General features: G+C 44.1%; 1 protein-coding gene across 2 annotated transcripts in view; it reads left to right on the top strand.

Moving 5' to 3' along the window:
* The window catches only part of RBM28 (RNA binding motif protein 28), a 53,093-nt gene extending 33,069 nt beyond the window's left edge, over positions 1 to 20,024 (top strand). For both annotated transcript variants that reach the window (XM_016189645.2, XM_016189646.2), the window contains exons 11-19: positions 2,431 to 2,504; positions 3,866 to 4,004; positions 4,998 to 5,062; positions 6,980 to 7,138; positions 9,891 to 10,040; positions 10,345 to 10,419; positions 11,663 to 11,916; positions 12,535 to 12,634; positions 16,157 to 20,024. In XM_016189645.2, coding sequence (XP_016045131.1) covers positions 2,431 to 2,504; positions 3,866 to 4,004; positions 4,998 to 5,062; positions 6,980 to 7,138; positions 9,891 to 10,040; positions 10,345 to 10,419; positions 11,663 to 11,916; positions 12,535 to 12,634; positions 16,157 to 16,291 — 1,151 coding nt within the window. In that variant the 3' untranslated portion in view covers positions 16,292 to 20,024. The remainder of the gene's footprint in view (positions 1 to 2,430; positions 2,505 to 3,865; positions 4,005 to 4,997; positions 5,063 to 6,979; positions 7,139 to 9,890; positions 10,041 to 10,344; positions 10,420 to 11,662; positions 11,917 to 12,534; positions 12,635 to 16,156) is intronic.
* Positions 20,025 to 20,582: the final 558 nt, after the last annotated feature.

Raw genomic sequence — 20,582 nt, 5'->3', positions numbered from 1 at the left:
CTCATACTATAAATGTAAGTTAATTTTATCTTTATGAGAATTATGTTGAAAACCTTTTTCATTTAACTTTGTCTAGTAAGAATTTAGCCTTAAAGTTACATTTTTAACCTTAAAGTTACTGTTTACCAAACTTTAAACATACACATAAACATGATCATTAATACACAAGGAGAGAAACCTTTGTTATGAAGACATGTCATTTCAAACACGAATTTAGATGTGTACTGTCTTAGTTGTTGGGGGGGTCACCATCTGGAGATGGCCTCCCGCACAGCTCCACTTCAAGGAATTGCAGGTTGCGATCTCTGCACGAATCTCTGCGTACTCCAGCTTGTCTGCCTTCAGACCGGAGCTGAGGATCTCGGCCAGGGTGCCCAGTTTCAGCAGGGGGCCTGGGGGGTCCGGGAGGTCCGGGATCTGTATAGAATTCATAGCACATGGGTGGGCGGGCCAGCCGTGCAGAAGGTGCGGGCCAAGGTGCCCAGGGGTGGTGGCCATGATAGGCCGCTGCGGCCCTGCCATGTCTGCTGCCCTGTTCCATGGCCCTGCCATGTCTGCTGCCCTGCTCGCAGTGGCCGAGCAGCGTGGAGGGGTCCCGCGTCCAGTGCCCTGCGCCACACGGTAGAGAGCCAGCTCTTGTGGGCTGGCCTCGGGCTCCTGCGTGTTGGCATCAGGCTCCTGTGTGGTGGCATCGGGCTCCTGCGTGCTGGTGTCGGGCTCCTGTGTGCTGGCGTCGGGCTCCTGCGGGCTGCGGGCGTGGTGCACGGGGTTGTCTGGGCGCAGCCGGCTGGCTGGCTGCTCCACCAGGTGGAAAAGGCAGCTCCGCACCTCGCCTCCCGCCCACTGGCTCCTCTCGACTCCGCTGGCTGTTCTGAGTGCGCCCGAGCGAGTGGAAACCACAGAGTGGTCCAGAGATAAATGTTCCAGAAACAGCGAAAAAGTCTCGTGAAGAAAGGGCAGAGGCCTTTGGAGATCTCTTCACAAGCAGAAGAGAAGGCCATAGTACATAGGTAGCCAAATTGTCTTCACTTACCTGAGAGATGTGCAGGTCAGGTCCACGTGGGCGCCATTTGTTGTTAAAATTCGGAGGCTCCAGCTGGTCAGGCTAGCTTCACGGGCGGGTAACAGAGACTCAAAGACACACGGCTGGGCAGGGAAGCTATATTTCTTTATTCAGGAACAACGATTCATAAACTAAACCAAACTAATCACCAAACAGAACTCTGCTGCCTCTTTCCCCCGCGGCGGCGCCAAGCACTCTCCAACTCTGGAACTCTCTCACTCTCAAACTCTGTTACTCTCGAACTCTGGAATTCTCTCGGGGTTCCTTGGGGCGGGGACAAGCGGGCCCGCGAAAACTAGCAGGACTGAACCAATTTTCTTGGCAGGGGGAGAGCATACAACACTCGGCATCTAAGCCTGTGGAAAATCTAGACCAGGAATCAGCTTAATCAACAATTAAGCTTGTTGCTTTTTGATTTGCACTTCATGTGCTAGAGGCCAGGGCCTTTTACTCAGGGGGAGAGCTGTCTTTATCTGATACCTTCCAACACTGATGACAGTGAGAGCTGTAATGAATTACAGGGGTAAGTGGTTTCTGCTTCATTTTCGGTCTTCTCAAACACATACAGTAAATTATGCTGAATTAGACTTTCTTTTTAAATTAGTGATTTAATATTGATTTATACAATTATAAGATTAATGGGTATAATTCCAAGCCTTTCCCACCACCAGAGTAATGTGTCCCTACTCCCACCATTGGAAACTGCACTAGTTCTCCCAAGATCACAGATTTGGGTTGACTGTTACTTCTATATCTGTCTATCTATATTTCTCTATATTTGCCCATTTTTCCTGTGACCTTCTTACCCTTTCGAAATCACACATACTACTTCTTAGTGTCCCTCTGCCCCCCCCCCCCCCTTCTCTTTCTGGGTCCAGATGGAATTGGAGTTCAGAGCCCTATGGTCATTTTCCCCTAACATTTCTTTCCCTTTTCGAGTGTGGACCAAAATTCTTTATGGGGTGCAGAAAGGAAGGTCTGGCTTCTGTAATTGCTTCTCTGTTGGACATGGGTGTTGGCAATCGATCTGTACCCCAGCCTGTTTCTATCTTTCCCTAGTGCTAAATTAGACTTTGAGCCGGAATTTACTATTTTTTTCCTTATTAAGGCAAGAGGTGGGGAGACAAGTTCTGTGGAGCATTGAAAAGCTGAAGAAAGCAATAACAGAATTCCTTTGCAAGCAAATGTGCTTTCTTATCTGCCTTTGAAACTTCAGTGCTGACACAGTACCCATGTCATAGTACTTTATAAAGGGCTGCTCTTACCCTCCACATTGTGTCGGGCTGCCACCATTTGTCGTGCTTTCTTTGGCTTCCTGGTGAGCTCTGGAAGTGTACCATCTCACTTACTCTGGTCTCTCTGTACAGGTTGTGCATTTGCCCAGTTCATGACTCAAGAAGCAGCTCAGAAATGCCTTGAAGCTGCTTCCCCAGAGACAGAGGTAAGGAAGACATTGCTATTACTCTGTAACTTAGGCAAGAGGGATTCCTGGGGACAGTATTCAGTACTTAACACAAACTTTTTTGTTATTGTTAGAAATATAGAACGATAATGCTGAATTTATTAAACACATCATGTGTGTTAGGCATTGAGTTTTTACATACATTGTTTATGTCAGCTTGTGTATATAAGGTAAGTAATATTACTATCCTCTGTCTCATAGGTGAGGAGACATATAATAACATATCTCATATTTATTGGCCACTGTTGTGTGTTAGCCTCTCTCTGAGGCTGATGATGTTAGAGGCTGGGACAAGCAAGGCCTTGCATGATGTGGAGTAAATGCTTGAGAAAGAAAATATATGGGTGGTAAGAGCCAGAGGACCGCAGTTTACTCAATAGGTTTTCAGAGGTCCCAGGTCCCAGGTTGAGGCCAGAGGTCCCAGGTCCCAGGTTCAACCCCCAGTACTACCATAAATTGAGCTGGAACCTGGTAACCAACAAACAAAACAAATCTTTGGGACCAGATGATAAACTCACCTGGTAGAACACACACTTACCCCTGCCCACCGTGTAGAAGCACCATGCAAAAAGAGAAGCTTTACAAGTGATAGAGTAGTGCTGTGGCACTTCTCTCCGCTTCACCCTCTCTATTGCCATGTGTGTGTGAAATCAAGAGTGATGGAATCAGGATAGTGGGGAGCTCTAGCAAGTATGTGTTCGTTTTGAGATGTTACCCTGTACCAGCACTGTCTCTGAGATTCTCTTGAGTAAACATTACCATGCCATTAACTTTCTTTGAAACACTGGAACATTCCTTGTTTACAGACCACTGTCCTTAATTTGGGCCTACTATGGGACTAATCAACCCCCATGGAACAGATTATTTACTGGTGACTGTTCACATGTGAACTCCTGCACACCTGTGGTAAATACTGTTAAGCTCAGTGAGCCAACTACAGCCAATTGGGCTAAAACCTCCGGTAGATTTGGCTCCATAGCATAATCGGAGTGTTCTTTGTTAGGTGCTAAATTTCTGCTTGTTAATGATTTCTTTTTTTAATTAGAGAGGTTAATGGTTTACAGTACAGTTGTTGACACAAAAGTGAAATTTCTCATCTGACCATGATAGTGTCTGCAAAACGCTCTCACTTCCTAGCCTAGGTCCTTTTCCATCACCGTACACAAGGACCCCAAAGTTCCCTTCCTCCCCAGAGTCCTTTGCTTTGATGCAATACACCTAACCCAGTCCAAAACACAAAACCCAGTTTTGTGTTTACTCTTCCTGTTCTTGTATGCCTATGTTCATAACAGCATATTTTGTTAATGAATTTTAAGAGAGGGGGTTGCAATCTTTTATAGGGTGTTGGTGGACTTAAATTGGATGGCCGGCAGCTCAAGATTGACTTGGCAGTGTCCCGTGACGAGGCTGCAAAGCTTCGGACAAAGAAGGTGAAGAAGCCAACTGGAACCCGGAACCTCTATCTGGCCCGAGAAGGCTGTGAGTAGGGGGAGATTATGACCCAGGCTTCCAAGTAACCCAGCCTTGTGCCATGACTGTGACCCAGCAATAATATGTTTGGGGTTGGATTTCAAAGTAGAAATCCAAATGCCTTCTTCAATAGCATTGTATTATTATTCCACTCTGTCACAGGGTTTTCTCTTAGGGACCCTTCACCTAATTTTGGTTCAACCAGTGCTATTTTCTTTTCTGCCTTGCTTGCTTTTATACCTTTGCACCAGAGGATTGGCAGGGCAAAGAGGGAGGCAAAACTCAAAATACCTCTGCCGCTTGTCATCATTTCTAATCAGAGGTTTTCCGAAGGAGTTGAAAATGATGACTAAAATCACTTTTGGATTATTCATGGGTTCAGAATGTACATTCAGTACCTTTCCCTTAATGTCAGAAAGATAATCAGAATTAGCTTTAATTAAAAAGTGGAATCCCTTTCTCAAGATTGTGTAGTATTTGCTGGTCCAGTTTATGCACAGCTCTTATCCTCTGCTGGTATTGTAAGTCTGCCAACCTTCAGCACTGGACATCTACATGGCAGTGTGGCTGTTTTCTAGCCTGGTCTATTTCTTTGTTTATTTCCACCTCACCCTCCAAAATATATATATACCAGAGAAATCCCAAGAGCAGGTTCTAGGGTGGAACTTTTTTTTTTTTTTTTTTTAATTCCAGATGCCTAGTATAAACTTCAGAATTTTGTCTAGGCCTTCTTGTCTGACTTTGGCATACACATTAAGCTTCTTTGAGAAGGGAGAAGAACAAAATCACAAAATGTTTAGAGTTTCAGTCCTTGAAAGTAGCTCTTAGTAGAGAACTTAGCCCTGTAGCCTATTTCTAGACCTACCCAAATGCCACTGTGTCCTGGCCAGCTCAGTCCTCTGGGCCCTGTACAGAGAGCTTGCATCACTCAAGCCACATTCCTCTTGTTGCTCAGTGAAAATTCCCTTGCTGATGTCTTGGTCCTTTTCCCTCTTTCTGTAGTGATTCGCGCTGGGACGAAGGCTGCAGAGGGTGTGAGTGCTGCTGATATGGCCAAGCGAGAAAGGGTGAGTGGTCTCCAGGTTCTGTGTGGCATAGTCTAAATCAGTAAATATTAGGTACTGACCATCAGACATGTTCATCAAACAACCAGTACTAGCCACAGACCCAAGATACTGTCTTGTGAGAGAAAAGAGACTCAGGTGAGACAGCAAATACCCAGTGTTGTAATAATATTGCATCATTATCTGCTATAAGAACCAGGTCTACTCTTGATTTTCCTAGTGGCTCAGCAGTAAATTTTTTTGCTGAACTGCATGCTTCTAGGGTATGCAGCAGATACTTTAAGGCTGTGTGTCACTAGGGATCAGAATAACATAAGACAGGAAAATCAGTGTGGAGGGGAGTTATTAGAGATAGAGATAGGTATGTGGGTCTTACAGGGGGTAGCTAAAATATCTTTTTTTTTTTTTTAAATTGTCACCAGGGTTATTGCTGGATTTACAAGTCTACCACTGCTAGTGGGCATTTCTTTCTTTTTTCTTTCTATTTTATTTGAACGGGCAGAGAGAAATTGAGAGGGGAGGAAGTGATAGAGAGGGACAGAGAAAGACAACTGCAGGTCAGCTTCACTGCTCATAAAGCGTCCCCCCTACAGGGGCCTTAAACCCAGGCCTTTGTGCACGCTTCATCTGGGTGAGCCACTGCCCTGCCCCCTAAAATAGCTATTTTGTTGCAGAGGATGAAATCTCCAGAGTTTCTAGGCACCTGAGGAAAAACTCATATTGCGAGAGTTCCCATTGATAGCTAATACTATTCAGTTCCTTTACTGCAAGGTAATATTAAGCTCTGGTGAGTTTTACTTTTGCCCATGTGACTCACTTCTCCAAAGCTAAGTCAACCTAGAATGTTGGAGATGCAGGACTGTGAGCACAGCTGGCTATGGAGCCTGGAAGTGCAGCCTATTAGAAGTGGGCCTTTGGGAATCAAGATAGTTGAGGGTTGCTGTGTCTTACTTGGATCAGAATAATGACAGACTTAAAGTCCATTCCTCTTAAAAATGAATTTTCGAGCAATTTGCTCACTAGAGTTAGCTCATGGCAGGTACTGCTTTTCTCGGGAGAAGAACCAGATCATTAAACTTTGGTATGATAACCTCTTCCAAGATCCCTTTAATATTCATTTCCAGAGTATTTGTTGAGGTTGTGGTGTACTAGTTCCTTTATGAAACAGGAAAGCACCAGGGAAACAATAATTTAAAACTCTGTTAAGCTTATTTATTTATTTATTTATTTATTTATTTATTGCTTGTCACTGGGAAAGAGGGAGCCAGGACATATCTGCATATGCAGTGTCCCAGGGATTGAGCTTAGGACCTGGTTCTTGCAAATCCTGCCCTTTACCTGGTGCCCCTTCTCAGACCATTACTAACTTGATATTCAAAAACCAATCAGGAAAAGAATATCACTACCCTTTCACTTTAGAGACAGCTTGCTCTGGGATTCATTCAGCATAGTTTTGGCAGGAAAGACCATGGCTGTGATGACGGATGGACATTCTTTGCCTCAAGGTGGCAGAGTTGAGACAATACTCTATCAAGTATTCTGTAATCTCCACTGCTTTTTGGACAGTCAAGATAATAAGTTTGAGAATAAGGATTTGGCCTAGAATAGTTAACCATAGTAGTATTTATTATTTATTCTGAGCCCCAATTTTATGTAATGAGGTGGAAGGTACTTTATATAGCTTCTTTCCAATTCCGTCTGATGTGAGAGCCCACAGTTTGACCAGAGCCATTGTCCTTGAACCTTTTTTCCGTCCCAGTGTTGAGCATTGTGATGACCTAGGCTTGGTGCTGTCCCTCCCCAGAAGAAAACCTCTGTGTGGTTATTGGATGAGGATCATGCTTCTTTCCTTCCAGAGCATTCTGACCCTGCAGTTTTCAAGGGTGGGTTGTATTGTTAACAATTTTGCTGTTCTTTCAGTTTGAGCTACTGAAGCATCAGAAACTCAAGGACCAGAATATCTTTGTCTCCCTGACCAGGCTTTGCCTGCACAATCTCCCAAAGGCCATGGATGACACACAGCTCAGAAAGCTGCTACTCAGTGCTACTAGTGGGCAGAAAGGTGTTCGAATCAAGGAGGTGAGAGTTAATCTCTGCCCACTCCAAACTTTGGTGCTCATTCCTGACTCATTCAGGTTAAGAAACATTTATTTCAGGTTGTGGTGCTGTTGAATGAACAGAGTTTTTTTGGACACATTGTCAGTAGATAAGGCTGCATTTGGCTTTTTTTTTTTTTCCTTTCCTTTCCTCCCACCCTCCTTCCTTCTCTCCTTCTCCATCTTCCTTGCTTGTCCCTTCTTTTCTTTTTCTAATAACCATCTTTCACATTTGGCCAAATTGCAGAAGAACATAAGGAAGTCTGCCCTCACTGCTGAATCATCTCAGCAAGCTCTTACCAAATGCCTGCTGTGTGCTCAGCAGGATAGCAGGTGCTGTGATGTTCTTTTCCTTTTTTTTTTTTAATGTTTATTTATTTATTCCCTTTTGTTGCCCTTGTTGTTTTATTGTTGTAGTTATTGTTGTCATTGTTGGATAGAACAGAGGAGAGAAATGGAGAGAGGAGGGGAAGACAGAGTGGGGGAGAGAAAGACACACACCTGCAGACCTGCTTCACCGCCTGTGAAGTGACTCCCCTTGCAGGTGGGGAGCCGGGGCTCGAACTGGGATCTTTATGCCAGTCCTTGTGCTTTGCGCCATGTGCGCTTAACCCGTTGCGCTACAACCCGACTCCCTGATGTTATTTTTCTTAACAGAGGCAATAATCTGTGTTTGTGTTGCTGATCCTGTGCTCAGTTCTCTGCCTGTTGGAGAGCACAGGGAGCCACACAGCTCTCTGGCAGTTGTATCACGCACTGGATTCACACCCAGACTTGGTTAGATGCTGTGTGAGTTCAGGAGCCTCCTGCACCCTCATAGCACTCTGCATTCTGCTGTCACAACACTTCCTGCTGCACTGTCCTATGACTGCCAGATGTTTCTTTGCAGTAAACTGAGGTCTTTCAGGACAGGTATAGTACTCTCCGTATTTATTGGAAAAGTAGCTTTGCCAGGATTATGAGTCTGCTTTGCTCTGCTTCACTGCCACAGACTTTTCTTAACCCTTGAAAAACCTCATCAAAATGTCTAGTTTTGGTATTTTGGGAATTCCATGAAAAAATGTGAACACATCAGCATATATCTGATACCAGTTTTTGTAAAGCTGTTCAAAAATGTTACTGGCAGTTATATAATTTCAGTTAACATTAGTGATCCTTTAGAAAATGTCTGCTCATTTAAACTTGTTATTACACCTGGTAGAGTGTGCATGTTACCATGTGCAAGGGCCCAGGTTCAAGCCCCTAGTTTACACCTGCAAGGGGAAAGCTTTATGAGCAGTGAGGTCCTCCCTTTCCTCTTCCTGCTTGATTTCTCCCTGCCTATACCCACCCCCCCAAATAAATAAATAAATAAATAAACAAAATGTTACCACTTAGAGGAATTTATGTATGCTTTGCAGTATTTGCATTATATTGATTTTTCTAATTCTTTAATATATGTAAATGTCTTAGCAAGATACTAAGCTTCTTGAGAATAGGAGGGTCATTTTATTCTTTTCTTGATTCCCCTCCATTGATGACACAGTTCTAGACTCCGAGTAGTTACTAGATGTCTGCCAAGGCAGCACCCAGGTTTCCCCAGTGCCCAGACTTCTCCACTGCATTTCACTGCAGCTTCCAGGAGTAGTAGCATATATATGATCAGCATTTCCCAAATTGCCCGCTGGGCTTTGGTGCCCCAGGATGCTTATTAATCTTGCTTAGGCATTTAGGGAAAATTGACGCCAGAGAGGAGCTGAGCTCTAAGTGAAAGTAGCTGAAGATTCTCTGTATTTCTGAAACTGTTGGGCAGGTTCTCACCCGTGCCTGAAATGTCTTTCTTATCTGAAACTACCAAGCCTTTTTTCTTTCCTTCAAGAGTTCCCTTTCTGGGTGGTTTCTGAAGTGATGAGCTACGTGGGCAGCACTTCATCCTTGGTGATAACTTGAAGTGCCATGTACTACTCTTGTTTGTATGCACTGTCAGTATCGGCAATTAGCTGTTCGGAATTTCCTTGCTTTCCGATACATATATATATATATATATTTTTTTTTTTTCCCTTTTGTTGCCCTTGTTTATCATCGTTGTTGTTATTACTGCTGTTGTTATTGCTGTCATTATTGGATAGGACAGAGAGAAATGGAGGAGGGGAAGACAGGAGCAGAGAAATACACCTGCAGAACTGCTTCACCGCCTGTGAAGCGACCCCCCTGCAGATGGGGAGCCAGGGGCTTGAACCAGGATCCTGACATCGGTCCTTGTGCTTCGTGCTATGTGCACTTAACCTGCTGTGCCACCGCCCAGCTCCCAAGATATATATAAGCGACCCCCCTGCAGATGGGGAGCCAGGGGCTTGAACCAGGATCCTGACATCGGTCCTTGTGCTTCGTGCTATGTGCGCTTAACCTGCTGTGCCACCACCCGGCTCCCAAGAAATATATTTTCAAGATCATGAGTTTGAGAATAAAGATGGGCATAGATTAGTTAACCACAGTAGTGTTCATTATTTACTCAGGGCCCCAATTTTATGTACATAACACAACATCTGCACGTGTATGTGTGCGCGCACACACACACACACATGTTCTCAGTCAGTATATTTTAATAAAATAAACATTCATCAATGTTCTCGTGGTATCATTCTTGTGATGGTGATACAGTTGAAGAGTCTATTCCAGAAACCTGACTTCTTACTAGATCTGGAAAAGGTGCCTAATTCTGTAACTACTGATTTATCTTCTGGTTCTATTCACAGTGTAGGGTGATGCGAGACCTTAAAGGAATTTATGGGAAGGTTAAAGGTCAATCTCTGGGCTATGCCTTTGCAGAGTTCCAGGAGCATGAGCATGCCCTGGCAGCCCTGCGCCACATCAACAACAACCCAGACATCTTCGGGCCTCAGAAGGTGAGCCTAATCCTTTGGGTAGAGTTATTCCTCAGGACCTTTTGCAGAAAATTGTCCCTCTCCTCTTACTCAGTGCTCTGACATTTGAGTGGTGGGAAACAGTAACAAGTCGGTGGAGGGAATGAACAGTGACTTAAGTGACTGGCTGATTAGAAGAAGCTCTGAAATTGGATGGCTTGAAATTGGAGTGAGCAGTGACTTCTGACTTGCTTAAAAGGGGCAGTGGCAGGGGATATGATAACTCAGTCCACTGCACTCGAAGATTTAAGTCTAATGAATGGCATTTTCTTCCCTTCTGGTACAGAGACCAATAGTGGAATTCTCTTTAGAAGATCGAAGGAAACTTAAAATAAAGGAACTAAGGACTCAACGCAGCCTGGTACAGAACTTTTTTTTTTTTAATTATGATAAAATACACGTAACATGAAGTTTGCTATCCTAACCATTTTTAAGTATACAGATCAAGCATAACGATCTGTAGGCTCCTCTTCAAGTTGTTCTCTACCTCACTAGTTTCTATTTTACTCTTTACTCTTAGTACCTTCGACCTCTCCTGCCCATCTTCTCTGCTGGCCTGTGTACAGTAGTACCACAGAACATGAAGGGAGGAGAAAGCAGAATCAGACTGGTGGGGTTGCCAGTCAGCAGTTCTTGCACAGTGCTCGGTGATGGTGCATAGCAAAATTCATGGCCAATATTGCAGTTTTATTTCACCTGTAGACTTCAGTCATCCTTTCCATCTCTCTACCTTATAGAAGCATGGTGTCTGATAGCTTGGGGGCTGTTTTGAATTTTAGAGAGGAAAGAGCATGGTGTTTAGGAACTGGAATACTCATGTTCAAAGTCTGGCTCTGTCTCTTTCTTGCTGCATGTTCCTTGGCAAGTAATCATCTCTCAGTTTCAGTGTGCCTAGTTGTACAACGGAGTTCACAATGTCACATTCAACATGATTGATGAGACCTAAATGAGACAGTACACATAAACTATATTACACTCTGTATTGTCAGTACACAGTTGAGACCTGTTTATTTATCATTGGATAGAGACAAAGAGAGACAGACACCTGCAGTATTGCTTCACTCGTGAAGCTTTTTCTCCCTACAGGTGGGGACTGGGGGCTTGGGCCTCTGTCCTTTCGCACTGTGATGTGTATGTACACTTAACCAGGTGAGCCACCACCTGGCCCCCTCAAGACCTTTATTTATTTATTTATTTATTTATTTTAAAACCCACTCTCCCCCAGTACATACAAAGCAGGATTAACCTTGGTGTCATAACTCCTATAGCTCTCCTCGATATTATACTTAAACTTGCATATATGCCAAATATTTGCTGTCTTGTGTGTCCCATGAATATGGCTGAATGAGGGCACTTGTTTTACTGGTGAATATAATGCTCTGAACCTGATCCCTCACCCCACCCAACCCCCACTCCAATATGCATACCCTCAGTAGTCATCTATTACTGCGTCAGAGTCTGCTTGTATGCACTTTCTTGTAATCTGTAACTTGGGAAGGAAGTCTCTTCACCACCCTCATATCAAGCCATTTATCTGCCGAGTGTTTTCAGCAAACAAGCTTCATCCAGAATCCAGATGAATCCAGTTCTCTTGTTTTTTGCAGCAAAAAATGAAATCTAATTCTACAACTGGTGAGCCCCAGCGAAAACATGCAGAGCCTGGAAAAGGGCAGCAGCAAAAAGCAGCTCAGAATCCCTCACAGAAACACAGCAAGGCCCCACTGGAGCAGAAGGGCAAGGCAGGTTCCTCATGGTCAGGGTTCCAGACCAAAGCCGAAGTGGAGCAGGTGGAGCTGCCTGATGGAAAGAAGAGAAGAAAGGTCCTGGTGCTTCCCTCTCATCGAGGCCCCAAAATTAGGTGAGCTGTTCGTGGTGGAGTAGAGCAGAGCAGAGGGTATCTTCTAGGAGGGTTGGCTTTTGCTTAGCCCTTTTCCTATTTGTGGCTTTTGTTTGGGTGAAAGAGATGCTAGTCTCACATGAAAGGTTAGGTTAATACAGTTGGCTCTGTGACAGCAGAGATAACGCCCTGGGCCAAATGGAAGCAGGAACAAGCCTAGTGGAGGTGACCTGAGAGGAGCCTTCCAGGGCAGGCTTTCATGCATTCCCCCTCTTCTGAGGAGAGGCCTTCTGTCCAGATGACTGACTCTTTGAGCTGAGGCCCACCTACCTGATTTTCCCCCTGTACTTTCTGTTCAGGATAGCAAATGAGCTCTATAAACTAAAGTAGATCTTTACAAAATGTGTGTTAAGCAAATGAAGATTTTTGAAATTCCCTGGTGGCTTTAAGTCAAAACAAAAAAGTAAAGCTGGTATACAAATAGGACATTCTCTTTCAGTAACCCTTTTCAGAGTGACTTATGGGCCAAGAAAAAGCCAGTGTAAGAGAAGGAGTTTTATCTTCCATGCCGAGAGACTCTCAGAGGTGCCAATTAGAGGGGGAACGCAGGGTGGTGCTCATTTGACCATTTTATTGCAGGCTGCGAGACAAAGGCAAAGTCAAATCTCTCCCTCCCAAAAAGCTAAAGCCACAGATAAACCAGCGGAAGCAAGAGAAGCAGACATTATCTTCTAGTCAGGTGAGTTCTGTGGGACACAAGGCTGTGGTGTGGCATGGCTCTGTTGGGGCTGGCAACCACTTTTGTGCCATAATTATTTAAACAGAAAGGATTTTTTTCTCTCTAGGGTTATTGTTGGGGCTTGGTGCCTACACTGCGAACTGACTGCGCACAGTGGCCATTTTTTCCTTTTCTTCTTTCTATTTTGTTTTGAAGAAACAGAAAATTGACTGGGGAGGTGGAGAGTGTGAAGGAGACACTCCTGCAGTTACATTCTTCACTGTTCATGAAGCTTCACCCCTGCAGACAGGGGTGCAGGAGCTCAAACGCAGGTGCTTGTGCATGATACAATGTCTGTGTTTAACCAGGTGCACCACTGCCTGGCCCCAAAACAAAGGACTTCTAGGGTCAGCAAAATAGCTCACCTGGACAGTTTGCTGCTTGGCTATGTGTGCGGCCCAGGTTAAACCTAGCCTCCACAGCACTGAAAGAAGCTTTGGTGTTGTGATTCCTCCCTTCCTCCCCCACCTTTTTTTTTTTTTTTTTTTGCTACTAGGGTTATCACTAAGGCTTGATGTTGACTACAAATTCTTGTGCCCTCCCCCACTTTTTTCTGTTTTATTTTTGCCTGACAGGACAGAGAGAAATTAAGATTGAAGAGGAGATAGAGGGAGAGAGAAAGATGCACACCTGCAGACCTGCTTCACCACTCGTGAAGCATCCTCCCTGCAGATGGAGACAAGGGGGCTCGAATCTTTACATATGGTGATATGTGTGCCTGACCCTGTGCTGCGATATCTCTCTCACACACACACTCTCTCTCTGCCTCTATTTAAACAAAAAAATAAATACATGGACTTCTGGATGGCAGGACTGTAGGTTGTTAGAGGATGTTGTGGTACACCGTCCTAAAATGGGGGAAATAGTAAAACAAACCCCATATATCAGTTGCCCTGCATCAACAATGATCTATGTCTCACCCTGAGTATATTAGACTATGCTTCATGTGAAAATAAAGTATATTGCTCAAACTACCCCAGAATGCATCTCTACCTGATAAGATCTCACACATGCTGATATGCTAATATCTAATGAAATTTTTTTTATATTTATTTTCCCGTTTGTTTCCCTTGTTTTTCACTGTTGTTGTAGTTATTGTTGTTGTTATTGATGTCATCGTTGTTGGGTAGGACAGAGAGAGGTAGAGAAAGATAGATACCTGCAGACCTGCTTCACCGCCGGTGAAGCAACCACCCTGCAGGTGGGGAGCTGGGGGCTCGAACCGGGATCTTTCCACCGGTCTTTGCACTTTGCACCACACGCACTTAACCCGCTGTGCTACCACCCAACTTCCTATCTAATGAAATTTGTAAGAAACTAATGGTATCTGATGTTGAAATGGTTCCAGTTGCCTCAAACGTTTTTATAGTTGGTTAATACAAATTAGAATCCAGAGTTCATATATATCATTTTTATAGATTGTCAGTCTTTTTCCCCCTCATCAAATCTCCTTTCCCCATGCTATTAATTTATTGTAAAAGCCCGACATTTGCTTTCAGAATGAGTTTAGCCACCTGCTTCCTTGTTATTTATGTAACACCCCATGTTACATAAGTCACTTGTTAGATACAGATGCTTGACTAGATTCAAGCTTACTTCTTCTCTTTTTCAAAGATCTATTAAGAATTATGTATTATTTTTGAATAATAGTGTTTTAACAGTGCTTCACAAAATCCGAAGATTTCAGAGGCATACTTCCACACCCATACATGATCGTGTTGGTCACTACACCTTCGACCAATATTTAATAAATGTGTGAGAGAGAACCAAAGTTTCTCTCCTGGGTATGCAGCACTGGAATTGAATTTAGTACCTCACACATGCAAGGTCTGTGCTCTACCACCGAGCCACTTCATGGTCACAGCTTAGTTTCTTTCTTTCTTTCTTTTTCTTTTCTTTTTTTTTTTTTTTTTGTCTCCTGGTTTATAGCTGGGGCTCAGTGCCTGTACTACAAAACTACTGCTCCTAGCGGCCATTTTTTTTTCCTTCCCATTTTATTGGATAGGACAGAGAGAAATTGAGATGGGAGGGTAAGATAGACACCTGCAGACCTGCTTCACTGTTTGTGAAGTGACCCCCCCACCCCCGCCTTTGCAGGTGGGAAGCCAAGGGCTTGAACCATATTCCTTCGGTGGCTCCTTGTCCTCTTAACCTGGTGTGCCACTGCCCTGCCCCCTCCAAGCTCAGTTTTCTGTCATATCACACCACAAGGTGTCTGGTCGACCTGTTTTTAGTGATGCTCAGAATTCTCTCTGACTTTAGGGGTTGTCTGTCTTACCTTCCTTCCACTTGTGTGAAGTTCCCCATCAGCCATTTACCCGCTGGTTTTAGCACATTGGTAGTTGCTATGTGGATTCATTATGATTTTCAACTTTCATCCTTTTGTTTATTTTTTGATAGGGAAAAATTTTTCTCTTAACAGTTATAATATTTGGTTACCATGAAATATCACTTATGTGGGAAAGGTTTAATAAATGGCTTGATTTGTTTTTCTTTATTAATTTTCAGAGTAATGAGTTGGTGTTCTGCCAGCCTCCTGCAGTGAACAGTAAACATTTTTTTTTAGTATTATGAATTTCTGAGTTTAACATATTTGATGTATGCATTCATTAGCATTGTTCCAGCTCAGGCCAGCAGAAGCCCCTTGCAGTCCTTCAGACTCCTGAGTCATTCTGACATGACCCTGTCCTTAGTAGTATCCTTGCTTGCTTCTCTCCTTTTCTAGTCTCTTTCTCCTTCCTTCTTTTCTTCCTCTCCCCTTCCCCCTTCTTCCTTGCCAACAGGGTTATCACTGGGGCTCAGTGTTCCTGGTAGCCACTTTTTCCTTGTTTTTTTCTTTGTTTTATTGGATAGGATAGAAGGAAATTGAGAAAGATGGGGAGATTAAGAGGGACAAAGAAAGACACCTGTAGACCTGCTTTACTACATGTGAAGTGTCCTCCCTGCAGTTGGGGGTTGGGGGCTCGAGCCTGTCTCCTTGCACATGGTAATGTGTGTGCTCAACCTGGTGTGCCACTGACCAGCCCCCAGTCTTCTTTTTAAGAGGAAAAGAAGCATTACCTGCCCATCCTGCCAAGAAATCTGTGTTTTCAGGAAGTCTCTGATGCAGACCATATTAACCTAAAATAGTCTAACTCTGAAGTTCTGTAGGCAATGTTTAGGGGCAAGAAAAGGTCAAATAATAATGTCCAGACTCTGCTGCTGCTCACAGACAAGGAATTGATGAATATTTAGAGTGGGGAAAGGCCTCTGACACTCCTCAGTGTTGTATTAGTGGGCCCCTCCTCCTAGACATTGGAGGTCTGATTTCTTCCCAGTGGGTGAGTTTCTTTGTGGAATTTTAAAAGGCTACTCTCTGCAAGTGATCTCCTTTTACAACAGACATGGTCTCTGTGCCTCCTTACTTTCTCTGGAGTCCCAAAGGTAAGACGATATTTAATGCCTCAGGTAAACGATCCTAAGTTTCCTTTTCTAAATTTACAGGCACCTAAGAAGAAAGCCAAGAGAAATAAGACAGAAGTCCGCTTCAACCACCTGGTGGAACAATATAAGCAGAAGTTATTGGGATCCTCAAAAGGAGCACCTCTTGCAAAGAGGAGCAAGTGGTTTGACAGTTGATGTCAGCAGCCTGGAGTAGAAGCTGGAGTGTATGTTTCTTGGTAAAGCTCCCAGGCTCCCTCCTCTGTGCCAACTCCATCTCCCTGTGTCACTTATTGAGGGAATGAAACCCCAAAATGTGCTGTGACTTTGTTGGGGGGGGGGGGGCTCTTTATACTGTACACAACTGAACTTTCATCCTTCCCTGGTACAAGGGTTAGGTGACCTAAGGAGAAATGCCAGAAAAATGAGTTTGTTGTTTCTGAAATGGAGAACATTGTAAAAGTTGTTTTTGAGAGCTGACTTTTGAAAAATGTAATATTTTGTTAAGTGTCTTCTCTAAATGAGATATTTTGTGGGTTTTTGAATAGCAGAATATCATTTGTAATATATGGATCTTTTATTTTCTAATGAATTTATTATTTATGAATACTTTTGATGCCACTAATTAAGTTGCATAGAATTTCAGGCCACAGAAATTAAGTATAAGCAGAGAAAAAAATATTCCCAGTGTAATCTCATTGGAAGTGAAGGTGGGAGGGAGAAACTTAGAAAGTAATTTAGGACAGTGGGCCCTGAGAGGGCGACACCTGGTAATTGTTTACCAAGTGAGTGGGTTACTGTTTGACAATTGGTTAAAATCAGCTTATATTGGCCCACGGACATCAGTTACTAATCATGAAACAACAACTAGCTTGGCCGGTAAGCTGGCATTTTTATCCTGAGAACTAGAGGCAGGTGCAGCTGCAGAGAGCATAGCATGAGGCTGGGCCTCTAGCCTGACTTGCCTTGAACCAGATACAGGTTCTCTGGGCCTTAGTGTCGTCTAAGTTTTTTCTAGTCCCTTCAGATCTGATTCATAGTCTTTCTCTTGTTAACCTCAAAAGATAAAAACTGGCTTTTATTACTTTTCAAAATGTTAAAGGCGCCACATAAAGCTAGGAGGAATGCTGAGTATTAAAGAATTCAAAGTTCAAGAAGATGACCAGAGCTTGAAGGGTTAGACTTAGACAATACGAATAGCATTGGAACAAACTGGGCTGAGTCTGATAATGTGAGGATCGTTAGGAAAACATAAATCCTCTCACTTGGACCCTGTTGCACAATTGGGAGAGTTGGAATCCACTAAACTCACACAGTGAAGTAACCATATGGCCACCACAAATGGAATAGCACCTCTAGACTAGTCACAGCAGTGGGGCGCAGCAGTGAGTGAACTGCTAGGACTGAGCTGACCACATTACATCTGTAAAACAGTTGGAATTCTCAAGTTGGTAAAGAAAAATGAAATGTCAAATGGAAGCAGAGTTGATCATTGTTGAAGCTAATGACGGATAAATAAAGAATTGTTCGAGTAACAGCCCACTTGGGGGGGGGCTTCATGAGCAGTCAAGCAGTACTGCAGGTGTGTCTCTTCTCCCTCTCCATATCCCCTTCTCAATTTCTGTCTTATCAGAATATTCAACTGGACCAAGATAAATATATTAAAAAAAAAAAAAAAGGTCCAATGAGTAAAGGAAACGGGTACTACCCTAGGATAACCTAAGGAAATTATTAAGCTGTGATAGCTGATGGTAGAACCGGAAGGGTCTGTGGGAGGCAGGGGGTTGAATTCAGAGAGTCATCTCGGGGCTCGGTATAAGGAAGAGCCTTAACGTAGTCGTCAGGGGTTATAATAAGTGCACATACTGGGCAAGAGGAGGTGCTGAGTATTGGCCCCGAGATGGCCCAGAGGTAAGCCCTGCATCTCACCCTTGTCCTTGAGGTTCCTTTCTAGAGATGAGCTGTTCGTCATTGGTTGCTTTGTAGCCTTCATACATTTGGTCCTCGTTAAATCTGCCATGTGGTGGAGATGGCTTTACTCCTGCTTAAAACCCTCCTATGGTTTCACGTGCCACCTTGACATTTCCACTCCTCCCCATGATGCGCAGTGCTCTTGGTTCTCCAGCTGCTGTCCCCTCCCCTGCCTCGCTCTTAGCCACTTCTCTCCTTTGCACAGACCTGCCTTCAGGCCTTTCAACTCTTTAGCACCTCAGAGAGCTCCTTCCTCAAGTCTTTTGCTTGTCACTCAAATCTTCAAGTTGTCACCCCCTCCGTGATCTCATCCCTTCTTCTCTATCCTACCCCATGCCTGAAAATGAACATCTCTGTTTATTCCTAGCTCTCTCTATCTGAACTTGTTTGTTGGTTTCCACTATCTAGAATATATTTGGGGAAGGAACTTGATTTTGCTTGTTTGTTCCTGTAGACCCAACACCTAAAATTGATAAACAGAAACATAGTGGCATCAAGTGCTTTTTTTTTTTTAACTTTTCATTTATTTGATAGGACAGATTGAGAGGGTAAAGAAAGATAGAGAGGGTCGGGGTAGTGATGCATCTAGAGCATGCACATTACGGTGCACAAGCATCCGGGTTCAAGCCTGTGGCCCCCACCTGCACTGGGAAGCTTCATGGGTTGTGGAAGGCAAAGAGAGTCACCTGCACCACTGCTTCAGCTAGTTAAGGTGGGGACTGGGGCTTGAACCCAGGTCCTTGCATGTGATCTAGCTCTGGGCCCCAAATAAAATTTTTGAAGGATAAAAATAAGGGGGAAAGGAAGAAACAGTACTCAGTAGAATAGAGAAAGAATTGGGAATACTGCAGTCTAGGAGGTGCTTCAGTGGGTTAAAGGTTAGACTCTCAGCATGAGGTCCCCAGTTCCATACCCAGCAGTGCAAATGCCAGAGTGATTCTCTCTCATTAATAGATTTTTTTAAATTTATTTATTTATTCCCTTTTGTTGCCCTTGTTGTTTTATTGTTATGGTTATTATTGTTGTCGGATAGGACAAAGAGAAATGGAGAGGTGGGGGGAAAACAGAGAGTGGGAGAGAAAGACAGACACCTGCTTCACTGCCTGTGAAGGGACACCCTTGCAGGTGGGGAGCTGGGGGCTTGAACCGAGATCCTTATGCCGGTCTAATAGATTTTTTTTTTTTTATTGGAGGTATAGCCAAAAGTTGTTGACTTCTTTTTTTTTTTCTTTTTTTTTTTCCTCCTCCAGGGTTATTGCTGGGCTCAGTGCCTGCACCACGAATCCACCGCTCCTGGAGGCCATTTTTTACCCCTTTTGTTGCCCTTGTTGTAGCTTCGTTGTGGTTATTATTATTGCCCTTGTTGATGCAATTCGTTGTTGGATAGGACAGAGAGAAATGGAGAGAGGAGGGGAAGACAGAGAAGGGGAGAGAAAGATAGACACCTGCAGACCTGCTTCACCGCCTGTGAAGCGACTCCCCTGCAGGTGGGGAGCTGGGGTTCGAACCGGGATCCTTATGCCCGTCCTTGTGCTTTGCGCCTCGTGCGCTTAACCCGCTGCGCTACAGCCCGACTCCCCTCTTTTTCTTTTCTTTCCTGCCTCCTCTCCCCTCCCCTTTTTTCTCTTCTCCTTCCCCTTCCCCCTCCCCTCCCCTCCTCTCCCTTCCCTTCCCTTCTTCTCTCCCCTCTGTTGGTCATTACACTAGGTCCCCTGCATTGCTTGATACTGTGGTCTATTTACATAATCACTGTTTTGCCTGAGACCCGCCCTGCCTGCAGGGTATTGGTTTGATCCCATTGGTCAGAACCTTCGCAACAGCTGCTATGGAAGATTTCTATGTTCGAGTTCTTTTTGCTCCATCCCCTCTCCTAGCCATTTCCTTTCCCCACTCGCCACTTCTGGTTAAAGAGATATATAAAAGGCGTTGTATCTGATCAATAAAAGAATTGCATTGCTCAGCCACGTGCTCCAGAGTCTCTCTCCAGCGACTCTAGCCTGGCACCCCACCCCTCCCCTCCCCTTTCTTTTTACCACCAGGGTTATCACTGGTGCTTGGTGCCAGCACTGTGAATCCACTGTTCCCAGTAGCCATTTTTTCCTTTATGTTTTATTTGATAGGACAAAGAGAAATTGAAAGAGGAGGGGGAGATAGGGAGGGAGACACCTACAGTATTTGCTTTGCCACTTGTGAAGCTTCCCCCCCTGCAGTTGGGGAGTTGGGGCTTGAACTCAGGTCCTTGCACATACCCTTTTCTTGGGAGACTCTGTTCTCACTTCTTCACTGAGAGCCTGGTGTTCATGCAACGGGAGTTTTCTGAGTTAAGCATGAAGGGAGGGGTATGAGGTGCTTGGGTTTTTAAGTGGCTTTGATTAATAACTTTTTGTTTCCCCCTAACACTCAAGACGTTAGGCAAAACTATCAAGTTTCAGTCGCATCTTCCTGCTTGATTAGACAGTACCCTAACTCAGAGGTAGTTTTTTCAAATAGAGAATCTTATGATTGTTTAAGTTGGGGG

This window comes from Erinaceus europaeus, chromosome 8, assembly GCF_950295315.1.
Source record: "Erinaceus europaeus chromosome 8, mEriEur2.1, whole genome shotgun sequence".
Lineage (NCBI taxonomy): Eukaryota > Metazoa > Chordata > Mammalia > Eulipotyphla > Erinaceidae > Erinaceus > Erinaceus europaeus.
Note: the sequence above shows the minus strand (reverse complement) of the source record. Positions and strands in the feature narration are given on the sequence as shown.